This window comes from Plectropomus leopardus, chromosome 11 (genome assembly GCF_026936395.1).
Source record: "Plectropomus leopardus strain MGB_pleo_1.0 chromosome 11, ASM2693639v1, whole genome shotgun sequence".
Lineage (NCBI taxonomy): Eukaryota > Metazoa > Chordata > Actinopteri > Perciformes > Serranidae > Plectropomus > Plectropomus leopardus.
This window is the reverse complement of record NC_142186.1, coordinates 30,015,746-30,042,614: the sequence shown is the minus strand read 5'-3', so window position 1 is coordinate 30,042,614 and position 26,869 is coordinate 30,015,746. Positions and strand designations below refer to the sequence as shown.

At 39.7% G+C, this 26,869-nt stretch overlaps 3 protein-coding genes across 5 annotated transcripts in view; all 3 read right to left on the bottom strand.

The window, feature by feature from the left end:
* gabbr1a (gamma-aminobutyric acid (GABA) B receptor, 1a) overlaps positions 1-8,946 on the bottom strand; it is a 100,605-nt gene extending 91,659 nt beyond the window's left edge. The window contains exons 1-4 of one of the 3 annotated variants that reach the window (XM_088084584.1): positions 8,608-8,946; positions 8,169-8,221; positions 1,582-1,668; positions 1,225-1,289 (exon numbers count right to left, since the gene is read on the bottom strand). In XM_088084584.1, coding sequence (XP_087940710.1) covers positions 1,225-1,289; positions 1,582-1,666 — 150 coding nt within the window. In that variant the 5' untranslated portion in view covers positions 1,667-1,668; positions 8,169-8,221; positions 8,608-8,946. Of the gene's footprint in view, positions 1-1,224; positions 1,290-1,581; positions 1,669-5,302; positions 5,401-8,168; positions 8,222-8,607 lie in introns of those variants that run through there. The other 2 variants (XM_042490951.2, XM_042490952.2) reach the window with 2 other exon arrangements.
* A 1,566-nt stretch (positions 8,947-10,512) lies between these two features.
* Positions 10,513-20,071, bottom strand: sh3bp5la (SH3-binding domain protein 5-like, a). The gene is made up of 6 exons (XM_042490836.2): positions 19,353-20,071; positions 17,665-17,727; positions 17,108-17,236; positions 15,180-15,344; positions 13,510-13,683; positions 10,513-12,572 (listed from the first exon to the last, which is right to left on the bottom strand). Exons 1-6 carry the CDS (start codon positions 19,587-19,589, stop codon positions 12,036-12,038), a joined length of 1,305 nt encoding a protein of 434 aa, XP_042346770.1. The 5' UTR covers positions 19,590-20,071; the 3' UTR covers positions 10,513-12,035.
* Positions 20,072-21,564: 1,493 nt separating this feature from the next.
* Positions 21,565-26,470, bottom strand: mgat1a (alpha-1,3-mannosyl-glycoprotein 2-beta-N-acetylglucosaminyltransferase a). Its single transcript, XM_042482202.2, has 3 exons — positions 26,290-26,470; positions 23,632-24,565; positions 21,565-22,906 (listed from the first exon to the last, which is right to left on the bottom strand). Exons 2-3 carry the CDS (start codon positions 24,262-24,264, stop codon positions 22,208-22,210), a joined length of 1,332 nt encoding a protein of 443 aa, XP_042338136.1. The 5' UTR covers positions 24,265-24,565; positions 26,290-26,470; the 3' UTR covers positions 21,565-22,207.
* Between the last annotated feature and the right edge of the window lie 399 nt (positions 26,471-26,869).

Genomic DNA, 26,869 nt, shown 5'->3' with positions numbered 1-26,869 from the left:
GCATAAGCCTCTATTTTAATTTGAGATTTAACGACAATCTTGTGAGCTTTAAAGCCCACTTCCACTCAAAAATGTATTTTGCTTACTGGTGCTTCACAGCCACCCAAAACGGCCAACATGTTGATGCTGATTTATCTGATTGACTAGGGACAAAGTTTAACAGCAGCAAAACTACATCAAAATGTCTGTTTACAAACTCTCACACAGCTCAGTATAATCCAAGTCTCATTTCTTCAGTCATATGCTCGGTGCTTGCCAAACACATGCATTTTCTCTAAAAGACCTTGGCATTGGAGTTTAAAGGACCAGGATAACTATTAAAGCCAAACAATAATGCCGAACAAAGGCCAGTTAAAACTTTAAAGTAGAATTAAACAAAGGAGAATCAATGTTGTTAACAACAAAGAATAAATACAATTCAAAAACTATCAGCAGTAAACACAGAAATAATAGTACCACTAATAGAATCGAGCACGATCTCGACAGAACAAAAGAATTAATTTAGATAAATTAAAAGACAAATTAAAATAGATTAATCAATATAGACATCACATAAAAAGCCAGTCTATAAAATGGGTTTTAAGAAGAAGTGATTTGAAAGAAGTCACTGATTTTGCCAGCCTTTTCTCCTCAGGCAGGTCGTTCCCAAGCAGAGGGGCCCTGATGTAACTATGTTCGTGCTCACACAGCAATGGTGGTAACAGAACTAACAGTGATGACGTAGTTAACAATGCTAAAGGGGGATTTAAAGCTCAGAATTACGCTGTTTACTCATGGGGCAAACTGGGGGAGACTGGAAGGTGGGCATAATGTTTCCACAGGAGTGCTGTTAGGTCTGAGCAGCGTTATTTGCGGTAATTGCAGAATAAGCCGCTCCACTGCCTTGCTCTCAGCAGACCTGAGTGATATGCAGTAACTTACAGTAAATTAAGAGTAGCAAAATTAGCCTTATAGAGTGACATGTAACCAGTTATAAATAAATATTCTCAGTGGTTATCCAATTAATAGTAAACCGCTGACATCCCTAGCCCCAGATCAATCAATATGTCAATATGTTGACAGTATTCTGTGGAGGCACGCAAACAGCTTTCTTCACAAATTTAAGGTAACACTGCAAGACTAACTGAAATTCAAATATGGTAGTAAATTATTCCTATAATGCTCTCAATTTAACGGATGAGCTTGTGTAACTTAGATCCAGAGCACTAACAGTGTTCTCCGTACCTGTTCTTGTGTCAGGCCTCTGTAACGGATCCCTCCATCCCTGGGAGGCCGGATGATCGCGCAGCCTGAATAAAAAAAGAGAGGGAGAAATGAAGGATGACCAGAATAGAGAGAGAGAAGCTCTGTCTCCGGATAATGTAGATATATTACAGCAACATGACATATTGTCAATTTAACTGATGCCTTCCTCACTGCACAAATTACAGCGCTTCATTCAGGTCACTTAGCAATCTCTGCAGTTACTACCGTCCATTAAGGCATATTATAAACACACACACACACACACACACACACACACACACACACACACACACACAGATTCACGTACATATTCAGTCACAAACACACACAAATTACCTCCAGTTGATGAATTATGTATGGGCACAACGAGAGATGGAAGAGCATAGAGAACAATCAGAAACAATAGTCGTGCCATCTCCATATCTGAAAAAGAGAAGAGAGAGGAAGAGAGGTTTTTAGAAGTAAGGAAGTGTGACGGGGAAATTTGGGGTTTTGGAGAAAGACAGAGCAAGAAACGAGAGACAAAAGGAAACGGGTTACTGAGAAAATATTCTCACAGTATTATTTCTACACTCCACTAAGTTACAGTCATTTTCGCTCCATTGCTGTCTGTCCTTCTAAAAAGGGATGCATCAACTTTTTGGCAAAAAAAAAGAAGAAAAAAAAACACTCCCTTTTCAACCTGCCTGACTGTGCACAGAGAGAACGCGTTGCACGATGAGTCCACTTTTCTATCCCTGCTTCTATTTGTATTTACAGTGCAGACAGGCCAGGCTCAGTTGATAGCCAGCTTGGCTTCCTTTCAAAAGCCCTGTATACAAAGTTTTATCTTCAGTTTTGATGGTTGGTACTGATTTTTTATTTATTTTTTATTTTATTTTTTTTTAAAAAAGGCTGCACATAGAAACATTTCATGCCAAGGCAGACTCAACAGATTTCAAAGTTTTCAACGTTTTCTTCATGTCAGGGTAGAAGAGTATCTGGAACAGCTTGCAGAACACAAAAGCTCTCCATTGTAAGGCAGGAGGGTGCATTTATGTGTGATGGGCACAATGGCTAAACACACCTATAAAGAATAGGCAGCACTGTCATGGCGCACTGCATTCTGGGGAAAAGCAGTCATACTTTAGGACATGCTTCTTCAAAAGAGATAATAAATATATACATACACAAAGAGAGAAACAAATACAGAAAGAAAGAAAGAACAGACTAGTGACAATTGCAACATTTCCTAACCAAGGAAACCAAACTGAACAAGGAAGCAAAGGAGGGCTAAAACATTAAAAAGGAATAAACAAATGCAACATTTACAGGCATGTTTTTCTATCTGGTTTGTAGTGTGAGCACTTACATATTTGAGCAGTTCCAAAATTATTAATCTCTTGAGGCCCACATTTAGTTCACAAAAGGCTGGGTGTATGACCTGCAGATTTTTAAAGTCCATGACCAGAAAAATTGCTGTATGCTCAAAAATACGTAACCTAATCACAACTCACCGCACACACATCTCTCCGTGTCGCCACTTTAAACTCAAGGAAACAACATCTTTTTCCAAGGCCATCACCACATGATCAGTCATTACAGTTTGTCTTCAATTTAGGCCACATTTTGGTTAGTGTTAAGTTTGTTACTTAACGCAGTTTCAAGCCAAAGCCGCAGTTGTTGTTGCAGCTGCTGTAGTTCTTTCTGCACTGTTTTGGACCAGTTTCCATCACAGTGATAAATGTTAGCTGTAAACTTGGAGGTATAGTGATTTCTTTTTTTTTTATCATTATTTATTTTATACTTTTATACTCCAGTTGTCAAGTGACGCGTGCACTGCAAGCTGAAAAGCTGAAAAATGTCACTCCACTGGTGATCACTTTCCCAAGCCGGCCGTGAGAACAGTTAGTTGATAGTGCAGCCAACGTTCATCATGCCACCGTGTTTTCAGGCTGGATAAGTTATAAACTCAACTGTATCGTCTACTACTCGATCTCTACCATAGCTTCTGTGTCCCAAAATCCAACCATGCATTGCACTGCTTGCTTCCACTCACATCCTGATCCTATGGAGTAATGAGTCCTTTAACCCGGAAATGAGTTAGCATTTCAGGTCCTCTAGTTCCCTCGTCTCAAAGTCAGTAGGTTTTTTAAATGGGTTTTTGGTTAGATGCCTGAAATAAGGTCTGTGGTTTACACAGGCTTAAGAGACTTTCAGGTTTTGTTCTGTAACATAAAATACATCAGTAAATACCCCACTTGCGAACTTTGAAGCTTTTATGTCTTTAAAAAGGCAGTTACTAACAAGTGGCTAAATGAGACTACAGAACGCCATGAAGCTGTGTAGTTCTCTTATAGCCTAGCAATGGCATTTTACTCCTGCATTTAGGCTTCAAAAATAATTTTTGAAGATTATCTTGCTGAACAAAACATGTAAGTATCATAAAGGACTGTTTACCACAGAGCTTTTTTTCTGCAATGATCCAAAATCCAAAATGTCAAAGGCTTTTTGATGAGGAAACCAGTGCAAAGCTCACTTCCGCGTCGGCCTACAGAAATATGTCAACCTTTGGGCACTCGATTCTCTATTTACTGGTGAGGAAACATTAGCATAGCATTGTACTCCCATTTGCTAACACTGTCAGATTCCCAATGGACAGCTAAAAATGGATCAAAATCAATGCAGGAGAACCAGAGATGTCGTATCATAAAATAAAGTCATTCTTCTTCCATTTCAAAACATGGAAGCATTACACACATCGCAGCTCCTCTGAATTAATAATAAAGGGATACTTTACCAATCATCAACCAACTTTAAATCCTAACAGTGTGAGTAGTATGTGTAAATGAACTGTGGTAAACTTCCCTGCATCTCACCAGATCTCCCCGCTCATCTAGCAGCTCCATTGCTTGAACTAAAGATTGTATTTACGCATTTCCATCAGGGAACCTATAAAATATTGTAATAATAAAATTACAGTTTTCTTGTTTTTCCTTGCCCCCAACCGTACAAATACACAAAGAGTGTGGACTGTTTTAAACTTTCTAAATGGGTCCAAGTGTGTTTCCTGTGGGAATGTTTGTTAACGCAAAAGCTGACAGGAAGTAAACAGGGACCAAAGCTGTCACCATAGCAAAAAAACAGCAATCAAGAGAGACGCAGTCTTTTCTGTAGCTCTCTCAAATTTGGACTAAACTCAGATCAAACTAAAACAAGGCTGTGCTGATCAAATACAAACCAAGGTTCTGTTCATATATTGTCCATTTCTTGCCTAAAATGTCTTCAGAAACATATTTTGGTGCATTTTGTTGGCTGTAATAAGAGAATTTGTGACCAAGACTTGGGCACAACTGTTTACTGTATTAAAAAAAAAGGCTGAACCTACTGAGCTGAAACAGTGAAACTACCCTGCTAAAAAAAAAAAAAAAAAAAAAAAAAAACTAAAACAGCTTATGCTGGTAGCTGATTTTAGTTGCTTTTAGCTTTCTGTAGATGGTCCTGACCCAGTTCTCGCTGGTGGACCAACAAAAGCTGGTGTGACCAGCCTGTCAAGCTGCACACATTTATCTTTATGCATATCCCATGACAGCAGAATTAATTTATGCCCTTTGCTTTTCATACCTCCCCCTCATGACAGTCATTTCTCCACACTCAAATACATTGATTTGGTTTAAATTTCACAGGTATCTGCCCGGGCTGGTATGAGCAGCTAAACCATCAGAAACTCGCAAAAACATACCTCAAGCACCTCGAGCTCGTTAACCAGCTAGTTAAGCTGTTTTTTTCAGCGAGGTAAGCACTGCTAGTTAAATATGAACTAAAATTGCGTTACCGCTTTGCCTATTTCTCGCTGAAGATGTTGTAGAAACACATCTTAGTGCCGTTTTTGGCTGTAATCCGAGAATTTGTGACCAAGAAGTGGGCGACACCGTGTTTACTGCACAGTTACTATAACGACGGAGGCTGACCACACTGAGCTCATACGGCAAAAAATAGCAAATATTAACCAAAACTGTGTTAATCCGTTGCCCTCCGTTTTCGCCTGAAACGATTTCAGTGCAATATTTTAGCTTACCGTTTGACTGTACCTCGAGACCGTTTGTTTACAGCTCGCCGCCATACTGATTCCCGCGTCGAAACAAGCTCCGCATTACGTCAGCTGCTAGCTGGTGCAAAGCATTCTGGTAGTTGTAGGTTTTCCACCTCTAAAGCAAACGCAAAGGCCTCTTCATTCGTCATCTGTTTGCAAAACTGTTTCCATCTCTCTGCTGCAAAGACAGCCTAGTTTTATGAGTCTTCCCAGCATCGAAATACTTATTTAGATTATTAAATAATATGCAAAAACTTTATTGTCCACAATGTGGACATTTTTCTTTGGTTTCACCATAACATGTGCTTTAAAGACATACATAAAAATGTGCAAAATACACCATCGCACATCCCATTGAAACTACAAATGAAAACATATAGGTTGCATACAAGTGGAGATACAAAATGCATAATAATGCATCATTTTAAAAAAAAAAAAAAAAAAGCAACTTACAACATACAAGTCAGTAATATAGTCTGAAGTCATGTAATTTAAACATCAGGTAAAATAGGACAAATAAAGTTTTTCCTCTGGGCTCTTAAGCAGCCAGTCACCGAACATGTTCTTGAGTTGTTGCTATGAATGTGCTTTACCTGAAACAATCATTTTTATTGGTTTGATATAACTAGTTATGGATGGACAGCAAGTCAAAAAATGACCCAGACCTTGCAAGAGAAAGCATGTTGTATGTTGATTTTCTCATGCTGGAAATAGGAGAACTGTAGCTAAAATAATAAGGGCATAAAAGCAAAAATAGTTTTAGGATGTTGCATTTTATTAATGTTGATTTATAATCAAAATATTGTCACAACACTCTTTGTTTTTTTTATGGAAACTGGCCTTAAGTGTGCACCTCATACATTTAGGTAATATGGGACAAAAAATTAAACTGAAATGGAACATTGTTCTGACATAAAACCAACATGTTTTAGACTACCGGGTGTCTTAAATTTATGAGCTATATTATTGTGTGCCATCCTAACACTTTTCAGACATTTTTAGTACCTTAGTAACTTAAAAACTATACTGCTTAGTCCATGCCAGCCACTATAAACACCAGAATCAGCCATAATTGTTACACACACGCATGCCCATTGTAGACAGTTTGACACCAAGACAAAAAGGGCAAAAGTATTGCAGAAAAGTTGGACAATCATTTCTAATCAATTTGGTTACATTATGATTTCATGAATAAATGACTGAATTGATTAATGGATTAAAGAATTTAAAAACAATCTGATTGTTCCATTTTACCTTAACATGTTATGGGAGTGAAGTAGGTGCTCTCTACATGTTTGAAAGTCCAAAGTTTTTGAAATAGTTTACATAAATATCGCAGACGACCATAAAAAGTTATACACTTCAGGTAGTCCGCAGAGTTTTAGACACTTTTCTTGGTAAGTTACCAAAAAGTGTTCCCAATTAGATGACTTCACCCTACATAATACACACACGTCCATGAAATTGCAAAGTGCAGAAGGCATCAGAGGTGTATCATATTCCTACATGTGGATCCTAGTTTCATGTATCAACTTAGCAACACTATAATATCTGAAATATAAACAAATAAATAAAGCACTGTCCCAATGCATGGGCAAACTATTACATTTTTAACCCTAATTAATATGTTTTGCATTACAAGGATGGTGGAGCGACAGGCCACACTTGCTGCCTATAACATGCAGATTTCATGAGCACAGAATGAGTGTGATATGCCAACCAGTAAAAAGTCAAAAGACCCTCGAGTCCCGTGAGCCTCAGCGCCTCGAGTACTGGCAGGCAGGGAAACACACAAACACAAGCGACTGTATCAACGATAAACACTCTATATATAGCTACTCATTTGCAGTTTTGAATAATAAATGTTGCTTTATGGGGCTGTCACACATGCACAAACATAAACACATACGTACAGTTAACAAGGCAGTATGAGGGTGGAGGGAGGCTTAGTGTGTGTATGTGTGTGTTGGAGTTGGCGGGTGGTTGGGGGCATAACTAAGCAAAAGCACCACAGTGAGGGAGACAGATGGCAGCGAGGCTTGCTTGTGGAAGACAGACAAACTCTGCTGGATACTTCATTAGCATTATCCAGTGTATTTTTAGAGTTCACTGACAAGAAGCATGCAGGAGGTAGACACCGCCAGAGAGTGTGTGTTATGTTGTGTGTGGGGGTGCGTGTGTTGATTGCGTACAGTGTGTGCTTTTGTCCTGGGAGGGATGATGGAGGGGAGGGGGAGGCAGTAGAGAGATAAAGAGGTGGAGAGGAAGAGGTGGGGGGGAGAAGGACAGCCCAGCAGGAGTCATTAATATCAGCGATCACACACACTGAGCCGGATAAAAGCAAACTATGCGAGTGAGTGTAGCACGGATGAAGCAGCCTATCCGGCGCAAAGCCCGCTAACTCCATCAGTGGAGCTGTGGCTGCAGAGGCACTGAGCAGACAGGAGGAAAAGGGACTGGCCTCGAGCTTTAAATGCAATTAACGCTTCAGCACCACGGACAGCGCCTCATCTAAACGCTTCAGCACCACGGACAGCGCCTCAGCACCACGGACAGCGCCTCCTCTGCTCCAACACACTGCAGCCTCGTCACAAAACACCTCCACTTCCACCTTTAACATTACACACACACACACACACACACAGACTGCCTACTTCCTTGTGTCTTTATAATGCCGGAAGCTGCAATGAGAAAGGGATGATCCAGTCCATTTCAGCTCCATGTTAAGAGCATGCATTTGCTTTTTTCCAAGCTCTGAGCTGGTCCACACGCACACACAGACTCAGATGTTTTGTGCATGGCTGAGCATGAACTATTGAGACGTGAGGGTCACAGTAAGGGTGCCACCAACCGTATGCTGCCGGTAGTTACTTGTCGGCTGTTGACAAGGGAATCCGTGATGGCCTGTAGAGGAAGGCCGACCATATTAACAAGCCCGATACATGAATGAATCTCAAAAGTACAGCGTTTAAAATAACATATCATCTCATTAAAGCGGTTGTATATTGTTTGAAGAGGTGCAAGATCACCCTGCTGTCGTGTCTTTTTTTTTTTTTTTTTTTTAAGCATAAATGCAGACAGGATTCTTGCAAGAAGGAACTCAAAACAAATCTGGCCTGTGCCCACAGAAAATGGCCTTTGCATACAAAATGAAGAAAGATTTTGACATCTGTCTGGATTATCTGCATGGAAAACGGAGCATTTTCTGGATAAATGTAGTGTAATATCGCGACTTACAGTAATAGTAGCATCTAGCCCCCCTGAAGCAAAGCGGTAGCATGTGTACTTACTATTAGTTTCGATGCGCCCAGTCAAGATAACAGTACGTCCTCCGGGGTGGATCCGCCAGGGAAAGCCCAATGTCGGGTTATTTGGTCAAAATATGCATCTTTACAGCGATTTTTATGGCTATATTAATATGGCTATAAATGTGCAAGCTGCTCCGTTCGTAAACAGACTGTTACAAAAACAAAATTATTCGGGCTTTTTTTTCCATGTATTGCAGTTACGCATGGCAAAGGTAAGAAATCCATACAAAAAAATATACATCCACTATATACAAACGCATCCCCCCATAAACGACGAAACACCGATTCACCACACTCCCCTCCTTTTTTTCTCTCTCCTCTCCTCTCTCCCCCCCTCCTCTTACAATCTTGAGCTAATTCACGACGTCATGATGGAGACGCACCGTGCGTAACAGTCCCTCTCTCACGCATGTATCTGTTTTTTTTTCTCCCTCCTTCCCAAGATGAAACGCGCTGGGCCCACAAAAGTAAAATATCACAATGAATCTCACGAGAAAGCTTTGGGTTTATGATAAGCTTGTGGATTTATCCCACCGTTAATAATTACATCACGGCAGGAGGACTAGACACGGATGGAGGTGCAGATATGGCGCTGTGGCATTAACACATTGTTAAGCCCTTTTTCCAAAGCTCCTCGGAGTTAAGTCGACGAAGCGACAATCAGGCATTTCTACAACACTGGTCATCTGTTAAATCAAAGCCCATCGCTTCCTTTATCTCTCCCTTTTTGTTTCTTTTCCGCCATCCTCTCCTCCAGCTATTCTGAGATCCGCATCCTGCTTCATATTTATATATCTGCTGAATAATTGAAGAAAGGCTGGGGAAGACATAACCTCTCCTTCTGTCTTTCAACAGCCCTCTTCCTGCCTCTGTAAAACAGGGATTCACATCCCAACCTGCCTCCTGACATATACAATATGTCACATCCTTACAATTTTGCAGTTTTTTTGAGAAATGCAGTAAAGCACTGTAAATGTTGATGTTTTTTGGAGCAAGTATTCCACTTTAAATCTCACATTCTACGATGGAGTAATAATAACATAATGTTGAAGTAATTTACTTTAGTGACATTTAAAAATAACAGTACAAAGCTGACAACTACAACTACCAGAAGTTAATCATAATTTTACAGATAATGTATTGCAGTGAAAACAGCTGTACAAATACAGCTGAATTCAAACAGTATTTTACAGTTTTTCCAAAATCCAGAAAAACAGTCAATTTTGATGCTTTTTTTGAGCTGATATTACACAGTAAACCTCAAATTTTACTGTAGAATACTGTGATGAATGTAAAAGTAATATACTGCTAAAGAAATGCACTTTAGAGACATTTTAAAATAATGGTAGGATGCTGACAACAGCAACTCTGTTACAGGGAAAACAGCTGTGAAACACAGCCAGAATCAAACAGGTTTTACAGTTTTTACAAATTACAGAAAAACACTGTAAATTTTATGTTTACTGCAAACCTCACATTTTACTGTAGAGTACTAGATGTAACAGTATACTGTTAATGTATGCTGATTTTACAATAACAGAAGACGCTGACAATTACAGCTGCTAGAAGTTTACCATAATTCTGCCGGAACTTTGTTACAGTGAAAACAGCTGTAAAAATACTGCGAAGTCCAACACTATCATACAACTTTTACAAAATACAGTAAAACACTGTATTATTTGTTTTTCAGACAATATTACACTGTAACTCTCACATTCTACTGTAGATTGCTGAAATAAATATAACTATAATAATGTATTATTATCTACAATATACTGTTGAAGTAATTTACAGTATAGTGACACTTCAAAATAACGTTAGGATGCTACAACTACTGCTTACGGTAGTTTTGAAGGAAAATTTGTTGCAGTGAATAGGAAAACAACCCCCAGAAGTATGATCTGGTTTATTGATTATAGATATGACAATGCATTAATTGGAAAGTGACATTCTGACTAATTCACAAATGCCATCAAAAGGGTGTTTAAGACAGGAGTGAAGGTGAGGTGTTTCAGATTTAAATACACTCATGACAAACTGTGCAGAACATCTGTACAACAAAACTCGTCAAACATTCAGGTAACACGTGTAACTGTACATGTCAATATTTCCCAGCTTTGTAATAATTACATACATTTACAAGTCATTTCTTGACTTCATCAATTTGCATCTTATACTTTGACAATGTCATAAAATACACAAAACAGACAAACTCTTCAAGTCTCAATCGAAAAACGGCGCCTGGGTGACTCATATTATTAAAACACTTTAAAAAATCATAACAGGGCGCGCACTTGTTCTTTAAAATGGTTCTAAACCAAACTACAGATGAGTTTTCGGCAAAGTGCTCCTCATGCTCAATTTGTTACTTGTTCTGTGTCAAGGCACACTTCAAATTATAACAAGGGAAAGTCGTTTTTTAAAAAAAGGCCAACAAAAAGAGCAAATGTTGCCAAAACAAATCCACTGATACAAATGTAAACAATATTCAAATAATAGAAATTTGGGAGAAGGCTTTTGCACAGTAAGACCACAGCATAATGACATAAGAAAAAAAAACATGGCTGCAGCTTCATCGTCTTAGCTTTAATTGTCAGTTTTTGTTTCAGCATATCGCCCTGAATACATGTCATAAATGTTTCGATAGCTATCTAGGAGTGCATGCTGTCGGAGTGGGGAGAGTTTTTGTTGTTTTCCATCCCTTCATCACTTCAGGAATTTTCAAAAAACGCATTCTCTTATGCCACACATAACAAAGCACTGCTTGCAGCAAGTTACAGGAAATAAATATCGGAAATGTGAATTCAAACATGCTTTCGCTCTGCACTCACAGAGAATCGTTTTTGTCATTTTTCCCTGCACACTAACTTGATGCGGGTGGAGCGTGGACCCCCTCCTCTACCTTGAAGCGACCGCTGATAAGAGTCGACACGACCGGAGGGGGAAACAATGGAGGGTTCTGTTTTCACTGGTCTCACCAAATTAGATCAGCGATTAGCCTGGAAAAGTAAGAAATGACGGCTTTCTAAACATGTCTGTTCAGACGGGGCTTCTGATCCTTCTTCGCTGTTTCTTCATGCTCAGGGCACAAAATCTACCCAGAATCCCTCAGAGGGAGTGAATATACAGTATTCTTGTCCTGGAGGGTTGAAAGCTCTTTAGTGTTCTAACTAGGCTGCGTATTTAACTATTGATCAATGTCAGCTTTAGAATAATGTTTGTCAGTCAACGCGCATGTGCTTATTTACACCATCATATCATACACCTACAAACTGCATCACTCCAGTTTTACATTTGCAGCTAATTCTCTATCTTATACTTTGGTTGGTATCTATGTGTTAGGGATGTTTACCCTACTTTTTCTGATAATTCACACTTTTCTTTTGCAATGTTTTAAATTTATAACAGCCTCACAAGCTGAAGCTTCGGTGATGCTGCTTGTAGAACTGCTGCTGCCGCTCTTTGGCGGTCGTTTCCACCAGCTTGTCTCTTCTATCTATCACTCTCTCTTTCTCCCCCTCATCCCCGGTTACGCTCCCTACGTCGCTGAGGTCCCCGAGGTGCTCGACGGAGTCATATTTCTCCAAGTCGGAAGCGATGGTCTGCAGGCTGAAGACTGAAAGGGAATCCGACCCCGCCCGCTCCCTCTCCTTTTCATTCTCCTTCTCCTTGTATTTCTCCAGGTCGATGGCCGCATCCACTCGATCGGTCCCCGTTGCACCACCGTCGCAGGCTCCACCTTCTTTCTTAACCCTGGTGTCAGACTCGGCTCCAACGGGGGGGCTCCGCCCGGCGCAGACAGTGGTGCGTCCTCCCTCGGCCCGATCCCTCCCCCGCTGAGCGTGGATCTGCTCGCTGATTTGTTCCAAGTTGCGTAGGGCGATGGAGTAGCGGGTCTTCACTTTGGCTACGTGCTGTTCCAGCTGCAGCACTTTGGCCTTGTTCTCCTGGAGTCACACAAAGGGCACAGAAACTTCCATCATCTATTTCAACATTGACTTTATGTCAAACAAGCACATAACCTACCAGTGACCTCTAATGAATCCATAACATACAGAATGCATTACAGCATTTTCTGCCAAATCAGCAGCACATTTTGGCAAACTGGGAGTCATGGAAAATAAGGTTTGCTGCACAGAACATCTTGTATGTGCTTAAAGTCCGGGTAAAGCAAAATCAACTATTTCTTTCTAAACACATAAATGTTCGACTCGATATGCTACCACATGGTTGTATGCCTCCGCCAGGGTTGTAGATTAGCCACCAGCCAAATGCTGGTAAAATATGCAAGTTGCTGCTAGATTTGCTTCATTCACCATCCAAAAAATAACAGTTATCTATCGAGTAGCTGGTAGATTTTGGAGCCCACCAGCAACAGTGGCAGGCGGACAAAAAAATTTAATTTCCAACCGTGGCCTCAGTGCAAGGTAAAACTACAATTCCCACCTGGCAGTTTAATGCCTCCGCGCACCAGTGAAGTTGCACATACAGTTTACATCCAAGTCTGCAAAAACATTGATGCTTCACACACAGAAGATCGGTTCTTGAGATTCTCCTCAAGGCCATCTCCAGATATTGTGTTTATGAAAATGAGACGGACCTTTCAACACCAAATTCAAATCAGCTCAGCGTTGATTAAATGTTTGTGTCAGATTTGAAAAAAAAAGCATGTTCTTGAGGTATCGCTTCCACAAGAATGTAAGGTCAAAGTGACGTTTGAGCACCAAAATCAACTCAGTTCATCCTTGAGTCTACTTGAACGTTTGTGCCAAATTTTAAGTAAAGGGAGGGTTTGGGTTTGGCTGAAATTTGGCTTGGTGATTAATAACACATTTTTTGTGTGGTGCTTTACACAAACTTTGGGGCTCCCTGTGTCTGCATTACCTCCAGTATGTGGTTGAACTGGGCCTTCAGCTCAAAGTAGGGTTTGGATTTCACAATGACTCTTTTGAGGGACTTCTGCAGCATCTGCACCCGAGCCTCGGCCTCCTGGCAGGCGTGAGTGACGCGCATGTGCTCTCTCTCACTGCGGAGTCGCTCCTCCTCAGCTTCGTTTACCTGTGGGAGAAACGCAGGAACAAGATGTTAACAAACATACACAGAGAAGACAGCGTGCGTAGGTACAAGGCATCGACCTCTCTTCATTGAGTTATTGTCTCCACTGAAGTTTGAGCTTTATTTAACCTTGAATTGTGGAGTCTGACAGTGTATGTAAGCGCAGTGCTAAATCAAAGTATTTTTTAAACATGAATACCTCTATTTTGTTCAGTCCATGTGAAAAGGCTCAAATAAAAACTGTATTGTAATAGATTTACATTGATTCAGTCTCTTCTTTGATCCTTATGTCAATATCCATCACACTTTACAGCCCTGACACGCCAAGCCGTCAGCAGTCAGTCAATGTCAGGCCGTCAGTGAGTCTGTCGCCCTAGTTTTTGCACTGTGCCCCCCACCACTGGCACTAGTTGTCTGTTTTTGGATGACTTAGCACGTTGAATCCGTGTCGGAGCCAGTCGTTGAGTAAAATCACTATGACTGGCAGTTCAGCTCAATGCAAGAGAAGAGAAACGGGAATGAGGAAAGCAAACAAAGTGAAGAGGGTCGTGAGATTGAAACAAACTTGTTGTATCAGGAAAGTTTTTTTTTTTTTTAGCCATTGAGCTCTTTAGCAGAAATGGTTTGTAATTGTTTGTTATTGTTTATTTGCACACGGTAAATATGCTTTCTTCTTTCAACACAGGGTTGTGTTGTTTATGTGCTAACTGGCTAAGTAGCGTCTGGAATCCATCCTGTCGGTCTTATGGTTTCCCCGAACACAGAAAACCACCGCCTGCTGGTATGGAGAGTTATTACCTCTTGCACAGGCGCAGGATATACACGTAACAGCTCATTCAAGCTCAAAGTTAGATAAGTATACAGACACAGACGGAGCCATCTGTGTGTTCTCTGTGTTCATTTCATCCATATTTGTGCACGCTTTCTGAAAGCTTACGGACACATATAAAATGGAGCAGTATGGTAGAGGGTAACTAACCAATAACACATTCAAAGGAATTCCTCATCCATATGTCGCGACGTATTTGATGGCCTAGCTGACCACTGCTGTCTACCACGCTGCCTCCTTTAAAAGGTACATTGTTATAGCCCTTTGCTTTGCTTGTTGTTGTTTGACACTTTTGACTCTGCCCTCTAATGTCGTTTACTGGCTGTATCTAAACCAACATAAAGGACACATGGAAGAATGAGGGCAGCAACGTTTACGTTTGAAATGGATGTATCTTTTTTGTACATAAAGGGAGTATAAGTGAGCCTTTAGTTTGCCGTCGGCTGTAGTCTTTGGGGTTCAAGCCAACTTAGACTCAGGAGATGTGAGGCGACACAACTGGCATCTGACGCCACCTGTTCTTTCTGAATTAAAGTGAATTTTTTATTATGTTGCTTTAAACTTGCATCATCTGAATTGAGACACCATCCTGCACCTACTGCAGATCACTCACTCAGCCCAGGGCTGCTGTTATTCCTTCACAGCATGTGTAACTCCTCGTCTTTGTTACCTTGGAGGTAGCATGATTGAGCATCTCCTGCCAGGTTGGATCCAGGGTGTTTTTGCCGTCGGCCATCAGACCCTGCTCTGCCACATAGACCATCTCCCTGGCAGCTGTGTGCATAGAGACCGCTCTCTCATAGCTTAAAGCTGCCTTCTGAGTCTCCTGCTGAGCCTACAGAGAGCAGACAAAACGTTTAAGCCCACAGAAGTGGAATTTGAAACGTGGACACGACCCCGTGCTCTGTTAAGTCTGATACAACTGTATTTCTAAATTAGAGTTTTTGATTTAAAAGTTAAATGAAGTTAAGTCCATCAGGCAAATAAATGTAGGAACAGGTAAGTAGAGGATAACAATCAATTGCCTTTTTTTAAATGTATATTTTTGACAGTTAACAATTTCTCATAAGGCAAATCTCACACAGCTGGTCCTGCAAGAACAAAACACGTATCCTGTTTCCAGATTGTGTGTAAGGCATCGTCAAGTTAACCCTCCTGTTATGTTGCGGGTCAAACTGACGCGTTTCAAAGTTTAAAAATACAGGAAATTTAAAAAAAATACATATATATTGTAAACATTGTGTTGAAACAAATGTGGTCAATGTCTATTTTTTTTACTTGTGTACAGAAAAAACAGTTATACTTTTATAAAAAACAAACAAACTAGTGAATTCTCATCAGTAAACGATGATCTGTAAGATGTGAAAAAATCGATTACACTAATTATTGAGAAAATGGATATTAATTGAGCTAAAGATAATGTTCATGGAAAAAATATATACTACTTTCAGACGGTACAACATGCACTGGGTCAGTCTGATCTGGGAACGTTATGGCTGTTCTTGAAGTTGAACCTAACAGGAGGGTTGAGATAGTTCACGGTTCACACCTGATAGAAATCAATCTCAGCTCTCTCCACTGCTCTAATTTGCTTTAATATGTTGAAAACTGAAATCGCTGCAATATGGAGGAGACGTGACCATCAAAATCTTGCCTGCGCTGTTTGGCTCAGAACAGTGTGTAGGGGATGTGTAAGGCTATACTGTGGGCCTACTCCTTCAGTGCAGTCAGGAATGCATTTGCAGTAACACGACACCACTTATGTGGACAAATGTATCCCTTACCACCTCCAAAGGCTGTCTTTGCGATCAGATTCATACTTTTCTGCACTACTGGGTGTGTTAGGGACAGTTGCCTAGTCTACATGGTAATAAACTGTGCAATTTGAGCCAGTCTCTGATCCGATTCTTGAGCAGCACAAATGGAGCGACGCCTGCAAGCTGACTCAGGCAGTCAACTCGAGCTGCACTGATTCATACACCTGCTCTCAGCCCTACCTTCACCCCACCATCCACCTGCAGGCTCCGACTAAGGGGGAAATTTATTTAATCATCACTCCCTAATATCTCATGTAAACATATCTGCAGGGAGTGATGAGGCCAAACTCTAACTTCTGCTGCTGTGTTTAAGATTTCAAAGGTGAGAACTTAATTTTAGAATATGACCAAATTGCAGCTTCTACTGGCGTTGTTTTCTCTGCAGTGTACAGGGGTAAGCGAGGGCCGATCAAATGCTCCGATCCAACCGTCTGACATTTTTAAATGAATTTCTGGCATGTCTAAAATTTTGGTCAGCCATCGGGCTCTCTACTACTACTATTACTACTACTACTCTCAACTACTGTTGAAGCAAAGCAGGGAGTCGATTTCCCACAATCAATGCCTTTTCTCCGCCCACAAATAATCGTAGTTTAGTCTACAACAAGCTACTCTGTTAACTAGCTAAATTGTGTAAGTGTGTGTGTGTATGTGTAAGAGAGAGAGAGAGAGAGAGAGATAAAACCAAAAGTAAGAGAATCAAAACATGGACAAAAAAAACAAAATAAAATGAATTAAATCCATGTAAACATATTAGGACACACTTATTGTTTGTGCGTACCTCTTTCGCCAGGCGACGAGCTTCATAGTAAGGTCTTGCTTTCTCTATGCAGCCACCAAGCTGAGAGCTCTGAGCATTCAGCTTCCGGGCCGACTCTGTGAGGATCTTGCGGTATCCTGATCTGGCATCCTGGATGGTTAATGCATGAAAATGACAAGATTAGATTTACCTGTAATGGAAGGACTGATTTGATTCTGCGCAGGAGAGGTGTGGCTGCAAGTGAAATCAGTTCACTTGAGTGTCGACCTATGAGCACCAAAAGATTTTCCATTTTAAGGGTTCTGACTTTTCCAGACCTTAAGCTTAGAGATACTGAAAACAAAATTATCATATTGATGAGCGCCATCTGGGTAGACTAATAAAATATTCAACAACAGAGACAGCAAGCAATTCCCAGGGTGGTAGTAAGTGTACTTTTCACATTTCTCAGGAGTTTTGTTTTGTTAAAATCAAAGCATTTTTATTCAGTTTGACTTGCATATTTTTCTGTCATGTATATGAAGACTAAATAAGTGACCCTAATTAGATGGATTGTTTATTTTTATTTTTTTACTTACATCCAACTGCAGCTCCAGTCTGTTGATTTCTGCACTGGCCTCATTGAGATGCTCCAACTCTTCCTGTGGGAAAATGAAGAATGATGTTCTGCTTTAGGCCCTTATAGTCAAATAAAGATAAAAATGTATATTTCTCTAATACATACAGTCTGGATTACATTAGCTCCAATTTGTCCTTCATGCATTATCATTATATTTGGAATAATAACGCTGTGCCTGACTGAATGTAATGGTGATAAAAGGGAGGAACAAACTGGGGTTGGAATTCAAAGTACTTATATTACAGGTATTTTACGGTGCAGTGGGCATGTCGGTGCAATAAACTGACAAGATAATCACTTTGATCTGACAACCGGATTAGGACAGATTATGGAAGGTATGGAAGTATGGAATTAACACAAAGCCCAACAAATACATTAATAAGGTTTTTATTACGACACATGGCTACCTCTCCATTAGATTTAAACCCTTTGAAACCTAAAGCGATATCACCTTTCTTTTGCTGCATTCAGACGTCTTTCATAAGTATTTAAACCTTTGAACCCAATTTGAACCTGATTTCTTTCAAAAACATGGAAGGGAAAGGAAATGAGCAATTTTGATTTTTTTTTTTTTTGAGTTAGGGGAAAATGTCTAAGGAAAAAAGAAAAACACTAGAGAAAAACTATATTTCTAATTATTGTTACTTCTTATTTAAAATTATGTTACAGTCCTAGAAGCAGCTTTTAAAGAAGAAAATCTATTTTAAATTTTAAATCATGTGCAATGGTGATCAAGAAAAGCTTCACTGTGCAAAGCAAGACAGATACTCACTGAGTGTTGTTGGGAGCGTACAAAAAGGCTTTGACCAAAAAATGGCTTATGAAAGATATACCTATCTTAGAAGAGTGGGTTGACTTAGGTTATATATACACAATGGAGATAATTATATTTAAACTAAGATCCCAAACTGATATTTCTGATGAAAATTGGCCATGACAGTGTGTCAACTATAAGGCCTGATTTTGCAGAGTAATACACATATGCAATGAGCATGTTTTCCAAATAACTTTTTTTTCCCCCAACTGTATAACTACTATACGTTGATTTAAATGTGTAAGTGTATGGATATGCACTTTTGCAGGTTTGAAGGAATGTACGTGCGTTTTCGCTTTTATTTAAGAAAAATCTTCCCCTAGCTTTTTTATTTGGTTCTAATTTATTTTAAGCATGTTTTGTGTCTGGTAAACACATATCTATCATTTTGTTTTCTGTGTTCATTATAACAAAACTTGATAAAATGTAAATAACATCCAAGATATAAATGAATAACATAATTTTACAGAAATATTATAAATTTAATACATTTTCTAGATCATATAGTTGTTTGTTTATTTATTTTGTTTAATATTCATTTATTTTCAGAGGATTTTTTGCACTTCTTTAATTTTGTATATATATATATATATATATACATATATATATATATATATATATATATATTACAAATTTTTTGGTCATTTCCTTTTTCTTTGCCAATTGCTCTCTTCCCATGTTGAGGTTTCAAAGGGTTAACCAAAATTATTATAATAATTACTTACGACTTACGATAATTATTACGATAATTACATCCTGGCTGATCAGTATGACAGCCATGTCTTGATGGGGGTTAGATGACCACCATCAGAGTAAACACCTGGTTCTCTTACCTGGATTCTGGGGTCCAGCTCCTCCTCATAGGGGCTGTGTATTTTCTCTCCCACTCCTTTTTGTTTTTCGCTTTCACCTTCCTCGCAGGTGTCCCTGAGCGTCGTCTCTAGTGTCGGTCCGTTAGTTTCGGCTGCTTTGACCTCGTCCTCCTCTCCACCGGGAATTACCTCCCTCCAGTCCCCCGCATCGGACTCCCCGGACCCGGCGGGGCTCTCTCGCAAGTCGCCTGGCTCCATTCCAGGCCACAGCTTCGCTAGCAGCGGCGTTAGCTAAGGCTGCTTTGGCAGCAGACGTGATGGCTAATTAACCTAAAATCCTAATTATTCTAACAACGACTGTGTTATTCAGCAGGGGTAAATCAGAAAATACTTCCAGTGTTGTCGAGTTTGCGATCCGCCATATCATCAAATCACACCGAGACGCGAACCCGCTGCACAGCTAGCCTAGCCTGATAGCTTAGCACGCTAACAGGCTAACGCCGTCAGTGAGAATTTAACAGTCAGTTTACAGCAAACAGGTGAGAAGAAAAGGCTACCGTGAGATGAAAAGTAAACGGAGGCCCGTCTGGATGTCTCTCCATCACATGAGTTTTACCCCCCATCTCTCACCGGTTCTTCATTGCGTTAGCTAGGCTAGCTAGCTAGCGGTTTCGGTCTCACATCATCATGTCAAATGAAGTAAACAGAGGCGCTGTGGTAACGGACGCGCTAACTCGTTCGACCCGCGTCGGCTACCGTAGACACACACTACGTGATTACAGGTGTAAAACGAAACTGTGATTCGTTGTTTTTATTATCCCCGCTGAGGTATTCCCTAAAAACACTGCTGGTAGAAGTATTCAGATACTATACTCAATTAAAAGTACTAAAACCACGCTGTAAAAATACTCAGTTACAAGTCTTGCATTGAAATGTTGCCTAAGTAAAGGTAAGTGCATCCACGAAAAAGTACTTAATGTATTAAAAGTACCATATGTAGAGAAATCTAAACGAATAAAACACCCCCAAAATTCTAAATCCTAAGAGGCACCAAAAACTCAGTTATTAAAAAAGAAATAAATCCTGAAAACTCAAATAAGAAAAAATAGAGAAAAAAAACACACCAAAACAAAAAATACCACAAATAAAAAAAAAGTATTCAAAAACAATATAAAAATATTTAAAAGCAATTATAACAAAATTAACTAAAAAAACCCCAACTAATTTTCTTTTTTTTTTTTTTTTTTTAAGAAAAATACCTATATTATCATCAAGATAGTTAGCAATTCTCTCAACTGATTGAATAATCAATTTAATCATTTCAGCTGTCCTTGGATAAACTTTTAATTTAACTGATAATTTAATTTATAATATACATACTTTTTAAACTCTTTTTTAAGCTAAAATCTTAATCTGTAACTGAGGCGTTCAGATAAATCTGGTGAAGTAAAGAGTAAAATATTTCCCTATAGAATGTAGTTAATTAAAAGTATGACATGACATGAAAAGAAAATACTTCCCTTACTAAAGAAGAAGTACCTTAAATATGTTCTTAAGTACAATTCTTGAGTAAATGTACTTAGTTAAATTCGACCACTGCCTACAAAGATATCAATATTACAGTCTGGTGGACTGCTCATTTTGTCAGCTGAAACTTTTTTGAATAGGTGCCAAATTAGATAATGAAAAATTAACTGGGTGCCAGCTGCTTTTCACATCATACGGGTTTTTTTTTTTTTACATCACATACAAATGATAAAAACCCAACTGTTATATCTTAAAGTGAAAAAACATTCAATTTTCCACCACTTTCCACCAATTTTTCCAGCAGCCCTTGCTGTCGACGTTACAGCTTTGCTGTGGCCATGTTTGCTAGGACAGGACATATCTGGTGTTTAGTTTGCTTTTACTGTCAGCTAATGAAAATATTAGTTTTGCCAACACAGTTCCTCCCTGGTGCATGTCCTGCCATTGTGTGATGAATGAAAATAAGTGATCTTGCTTGATTAACTAATATTGTGTCCATCATATAGCATATTTTGAGAGACAAGCCAAGAGCTATTTAAAATTGTATTTAGGGCCACAGTTGGCCCTGGGGCCAAGCTTTGGACATGACTATAGTAAGAGGTCCCTGCTTCATCTCTCTTCAGACTCCTGCATTAGATAATACTTACTGTGAACTGTTATTATTTCTTTCAGAGCTGACAGAATTAAATGAGTCAATAAAAAGCAAAACTGTGTATTGTATTTTATTCCAAAAATATACAAACACACTGATGTTGCAGTTTGCAAGGTGACAAACTTCACTTGAGAATCATTAAGCAAAATTAATCGACGTTAAAATGTAAGCAGGAAGAACTGATTTTAATAGAAGGCATAAATGATGAGAATCAAAAGACTGATTATACTGCAGTGTTGACCAGTCACCACCACCACCACACGCAAACATACCACAGATTATATTTTCATATTTGCACCGGACATAAAAGTTCACAAAGGCTACCAAATAATTTAAAACAAAAAGTGGCAAACTAGGTAATTGCATTGAATGCATCAACGAATGTCATGTGCACAATTAGCAGAATATAAAAATAGATCTCTGGTGAATTACAGCAGTGTTGTCTAACAAACGGTTTAGGCTGTAACCTACACTGTAAGAAATGTTTTGGAATAATGAAAAAGACCTGAGTAGTATTGGCAATTACCCCAACACCAGAGAGAGACACAATCTGTTCTGCATTATTAAAGACAATAATCGAGAGTACATATCATTCAATCAAAGAAACGTTTTCAGTCTTTGGTCTGGAATGCTTTCCCCAACTGACATTCAGAGATCACAAAAAAAGGCGAATGCACATTAACTTTCTTCTGGATTATCAGCTCCAGGTGGAATCGTACTGGGTCCATCCCGCAGGAGGAGCCAGGTAGATTCTCTGTCCTCTTGAGATGAAACTGACAATCCCCCTGTATCCTGTCCTCGGGACTCCAGACTTCAAGTCATCCATGATTCCTAGGTTTTTGGCCAGCACTTTAAAACTGTCCTTACTTGAATATTGAAGGCGGAAAGGGCCCGGTCCTTTTAGCTGCCCGTGTTTAACATCTTCATATGTAACCATGGGAGCGTTGTAAACTTCCTTCTCAAAATCTTCTCTGTACGTCTCCTCCTTCAAGTAACTCAGGTCTAACTTGGTGAAAGGCACAAATTCGGTGTTCAGTTTAATGTATCGCAGATACTTGTCATAAAACTGACCCTGACTCACTCCCTTCCGCCCAAAGGTCAAAGTTCGGGAGATCTCCGGGCGGATACAGGCACGGTTGCGGCGCTGCTCTGGCTGACGCATCCAGTCGTCCCAGAATGAAGCGGGCCACTTTGGCTCCAGCTCCTCCCACACCTCCCCGAGGAGCATCCACCCCAGACCTGGAAAGAAGTCTGTCCTGTAGAGCAGGTTAGCCTTACCTGGGTCCACATAACCATCCCTGCCATTGTCATTCCAGGCCGAAACACACCACAGGCTGGGGTCCGATTTCAGGACTGGCAGCAGGGCTCGGAAGTACTCAAAGAAGTCTGGCGCCACCTAGAGTAGGAAATGAATAATTCAATTACAGTTGACCCCTATCAACAAGTGATCAATCGACTGTTTTAAGAATAACTTTACAGCTGTGAAATCTGGAACAAATGAACTGTTTTTATATTGTTACATATAAAAGAATTAAAATTTAAATGTTTTCAAGAGCTTTATAATCTCATGGAATACGTATGAAAGTATGAACTGGAGCAATTTAACCCTTTAAAACCCGAACAAATTGGCTTGTAATGATTTTTTTTTTTTACAATAACATGGGAAGAAGGCAATGAGCAACTTGAGAAAAAAATCACCCAAAACTTAGCAAAAGAAAAAAAAAGTACAAGAAATATGCCCCCCCCCCCCAAAAAAAACCAATAAATAAATAAAAACAAAGAAAAAAGTTAAAACAAACAAAAAAAACCCGAAATGACCTGGCAGAAATGTGCTTAAAACTTTAAACTATACAAAATATACAATCAAAAGAATTGTAAATATCCTTTTTTTCAACATTTTTTCCTAATTTTCAAAAACTACAAATTACTTGCAGTTTGTGGAACATTTCTTACCAAGGTGTACATTAAGGTTTTTCCCCATTTTCATTTTTAAATCACACTAATTTGCTCTGGATTCAAATGTTTAAATGCTTCTGAAAGGTTTTTGAAAGCACAAGAAAAGCGTGCAGCTCCAGGTTTCAAAGGGTTAATGTTAATGCCGTGAATTGATGATATGATTACCTCCAGGTCGTCCTCCACAATCACAACCGAGGAATGAGAGAGGGTCTTGAACACTTGGTTGAGAGCCCAGCGGTAATGCCTGGAGATTTTGTAGTAACCCTGAAACTTCTTGTGCTCTGGTCGAACAGCGATATCGGACAAGTCCGGCTGTTTCAGGTGAATAACTTGACTTCCATAAGACCGGATCACCTCGGCAGTCTCGGCGTGTCCACAGTCCTGACTCACTATGATTGGGAAAAGCTCTGCTGAAGGACGGAGCTCCAGGAGTTTGTCCAGGCAGCGCCTCACGGTGACCCTGTTACAGGCGATTACCAGGATAGGGATGACGGGCTGACGCGGGACTAAAACCTTCGGTCTGTTTCTGTTTGCCGGCTCCCACAGTGCCTGCTGATTCTTGATCTGCAGCAGGATTTCTTTCTGCCTTTCAAGCTCCGCTTCAAATGTGTCTGCCATTCGGAGCACATCTCCTACCATATCATTGGTGGGCCTTTCAGCCACTTCTCTGTGCTCCCGGCCAGGTTCGCCCGGCTGGCCGAGTGGGGATCTGCCCCACAGCAGGAGCACCAGTATGGCATTCCAGGTGATAAACAGGAACGTACCACAAAGAATGACAGAGCCTTTCTTGCGGAGCATGGCCCAGAAACTCAGAGGGAGGGAGGCGGGTTGAGGAGGACGGGGTCTGAATAGAAAGATGTGTCCTTGTAGCAGACAATAGGAATGGGATATGGGAAGGGCAACCTGTCTATCATCACAAGTACATAATCAGAAATCTGGGGTCACAGTTTCTTGGCTCACTGTGCAATTACTTAAGTGAAAAGGACACAATACAGTGTCAATGAGGGCTGAGATGGACAGAATATGATGAAGGACAGGACTCATCTTGGAGTAAATGTGTGCTTCTGGCAGATCTTCAACTTCCAATATCCTCTTTCATCTGAAATAATAAAAGAACAGAAGAAGACAAGTGAGCTTTTTGGCCAAGTGTGTGAACAATAGGGGTCAATATTTTACTGCATAAATTATCAGTCCTGCAAATACAAATTAAACTTTTGGTAGCTTACTGGAATAATAAAATCAATCGCTTTTTCTGCCCACCAGATACAAGTGGCTGCAATCAAAATTACTGAAGTGAGAACAACAGACCGAAAACTTAATCTTATTAGAAAAAAACATAAATATGTATATGTATATATAGATATATATGATGTTAAATGTACATAAGTATTAACAGTAAAATGCTGGTAATAATTTGAAAATTTTGACGGCTATTTCTTCATAACAGACACTCTCTTAAAAATGGAGCCTATGGGGGTTGTGGAAAATCCAGTTTTCCCTGCCCTCCCATTCCTTTATTTGTTCAGCAACAAAAAAGTGAGCCAAATTCCCTATACCTGTGCACTGGGGACAGGAATCCCCAGAGGTCATACAATACAATATTGTCACAATACACAATACATTACTTTAAACGCGTTGCAATGTGCTGAGTATTGCAACAAAATGTATTGCAATTTATTATCTTTTTTGACTGTAATCTATGTAAAAACCTTGTCAACATTTGTTTTAACCAATAAGGTAAATTTTTCAGTCTTTTCATTTCACTTTAGTCATTTTTGTTGCAGCAAAATGAATCTAGTGGACTGAAAAAGCAACAGATTTATTATTCCTGTAGACTACCACAAGTCCAAACACACACACACACACACACACAGATAGGCTGATAGATAGACAGGTCAAAGGGTTGACCAATGTTGGTTTTTTAGAACTGATACTGATTATCAGCAGTTAATGTGACCAATAATGATATTTGGAACCAATATGCATTTACAATAAAAATTAAAATCTTTCTGCCAATATTTAGTACTGGAAATATAACAAACTCCAACAGAAACTTTCTTTAAACGCCTTTAAATGAGCAGCAAGTCCCCCACCAACTTTTTTTTGATAAGGTCAAGTGAAAATTAAAATAAAGATAAATTAATAAAACTGGGTATTTGACGTTTTACATGGTAAAAGTTCCTCCAGTGCTATCTCTTTATTTACACTTTTAAATTTAATAATTTTATCAGCCATCGGCAAAATGCCAAATATGGGACCAATAATTGACAAGGCCGACAATATGTCGACCCTTAAGATATATATATATGTATATATATATATATATATATATATACACATATATGTGTGTGTGTGTGTGTGTGTGTGTGTGTGTGTGCAGCAGGACAACAATGAAATGGTGCAGAGTGTAAAGGCTGCCTGAATAAATGAATAAATATGGGATGATTCATGTTAAGAACATAATGTACTTTAAGAAAATAAAGGTTGCAATAAAACTGACAACAGAGACGAAATAACACGCGTGTAACAGCAGCACTGAAGAGAATAAAAGGAGGAAATCAGTTGACGTTAATGTCTGTTTCGTAGGAAGTCGCTTCACGTGAACCGGAGTGATGATTCACCCAAATGTCCCTTATCGATTTTCCCTTATCACCTGTGGCTGCCTCGCCAAAAAAAACCCAAAATGTGTCTTTTCATGACAGAAAAACAGCTGTAAAGAGGGTGTTTGAGCCCGTGTGTCCTCCGCGGGGCTCGCAGACAGGTTAGAGCCGACAGACTGTAAATACTGTAGCTGAAGAGGAGCGTGCTGAAATTAGCTCTTACCCTCTGCGCGTGTCTTCTTTTTGGGACCATTTCTTCGATGACAACCGGCAAAGTTTAACGACACGAGCCGAGAGGACGGGTGGAGCTGCTCTCTCGGTAGTTTCCGAGCTATTAAAGCAACTTAACACCCCTTTAGTTTCTCTTGTTTCTCACCAGACTGGAAGAAGGGGATAAGGAGGAGGAGGAGGAGGGAAAGTAACACGACGACTTCCTGGGCAGCGAGCAGTCACAGGAAGTCCCGCCCTAACTGTCACCTCGAGGAGTTATGCAACAGATTGGCGCGTGAGCGGTTATCCAGTGTGTTTATTAACAAACTGCAGCTTCTGGTGTCTTTGCACACACTTATTTAGTCTATTTAGTCTATTTTTTAGTTTATTATAGTAGTCTCCTCTGTGGTGCATCTCTCTTTTTCTCTGTATATATTGCTTATATATTTATTGGTCTATATTCTATTCTGTATGTTTATTATGCTGCTGGTTACTTAAATTTCCCTCGGGATCAATAAAGTACCTATCTATCTATCATTGACTTTTTTAAATTGTTTTTTAAGTGATCTGTACATATTGTGTTGGGGATTTTT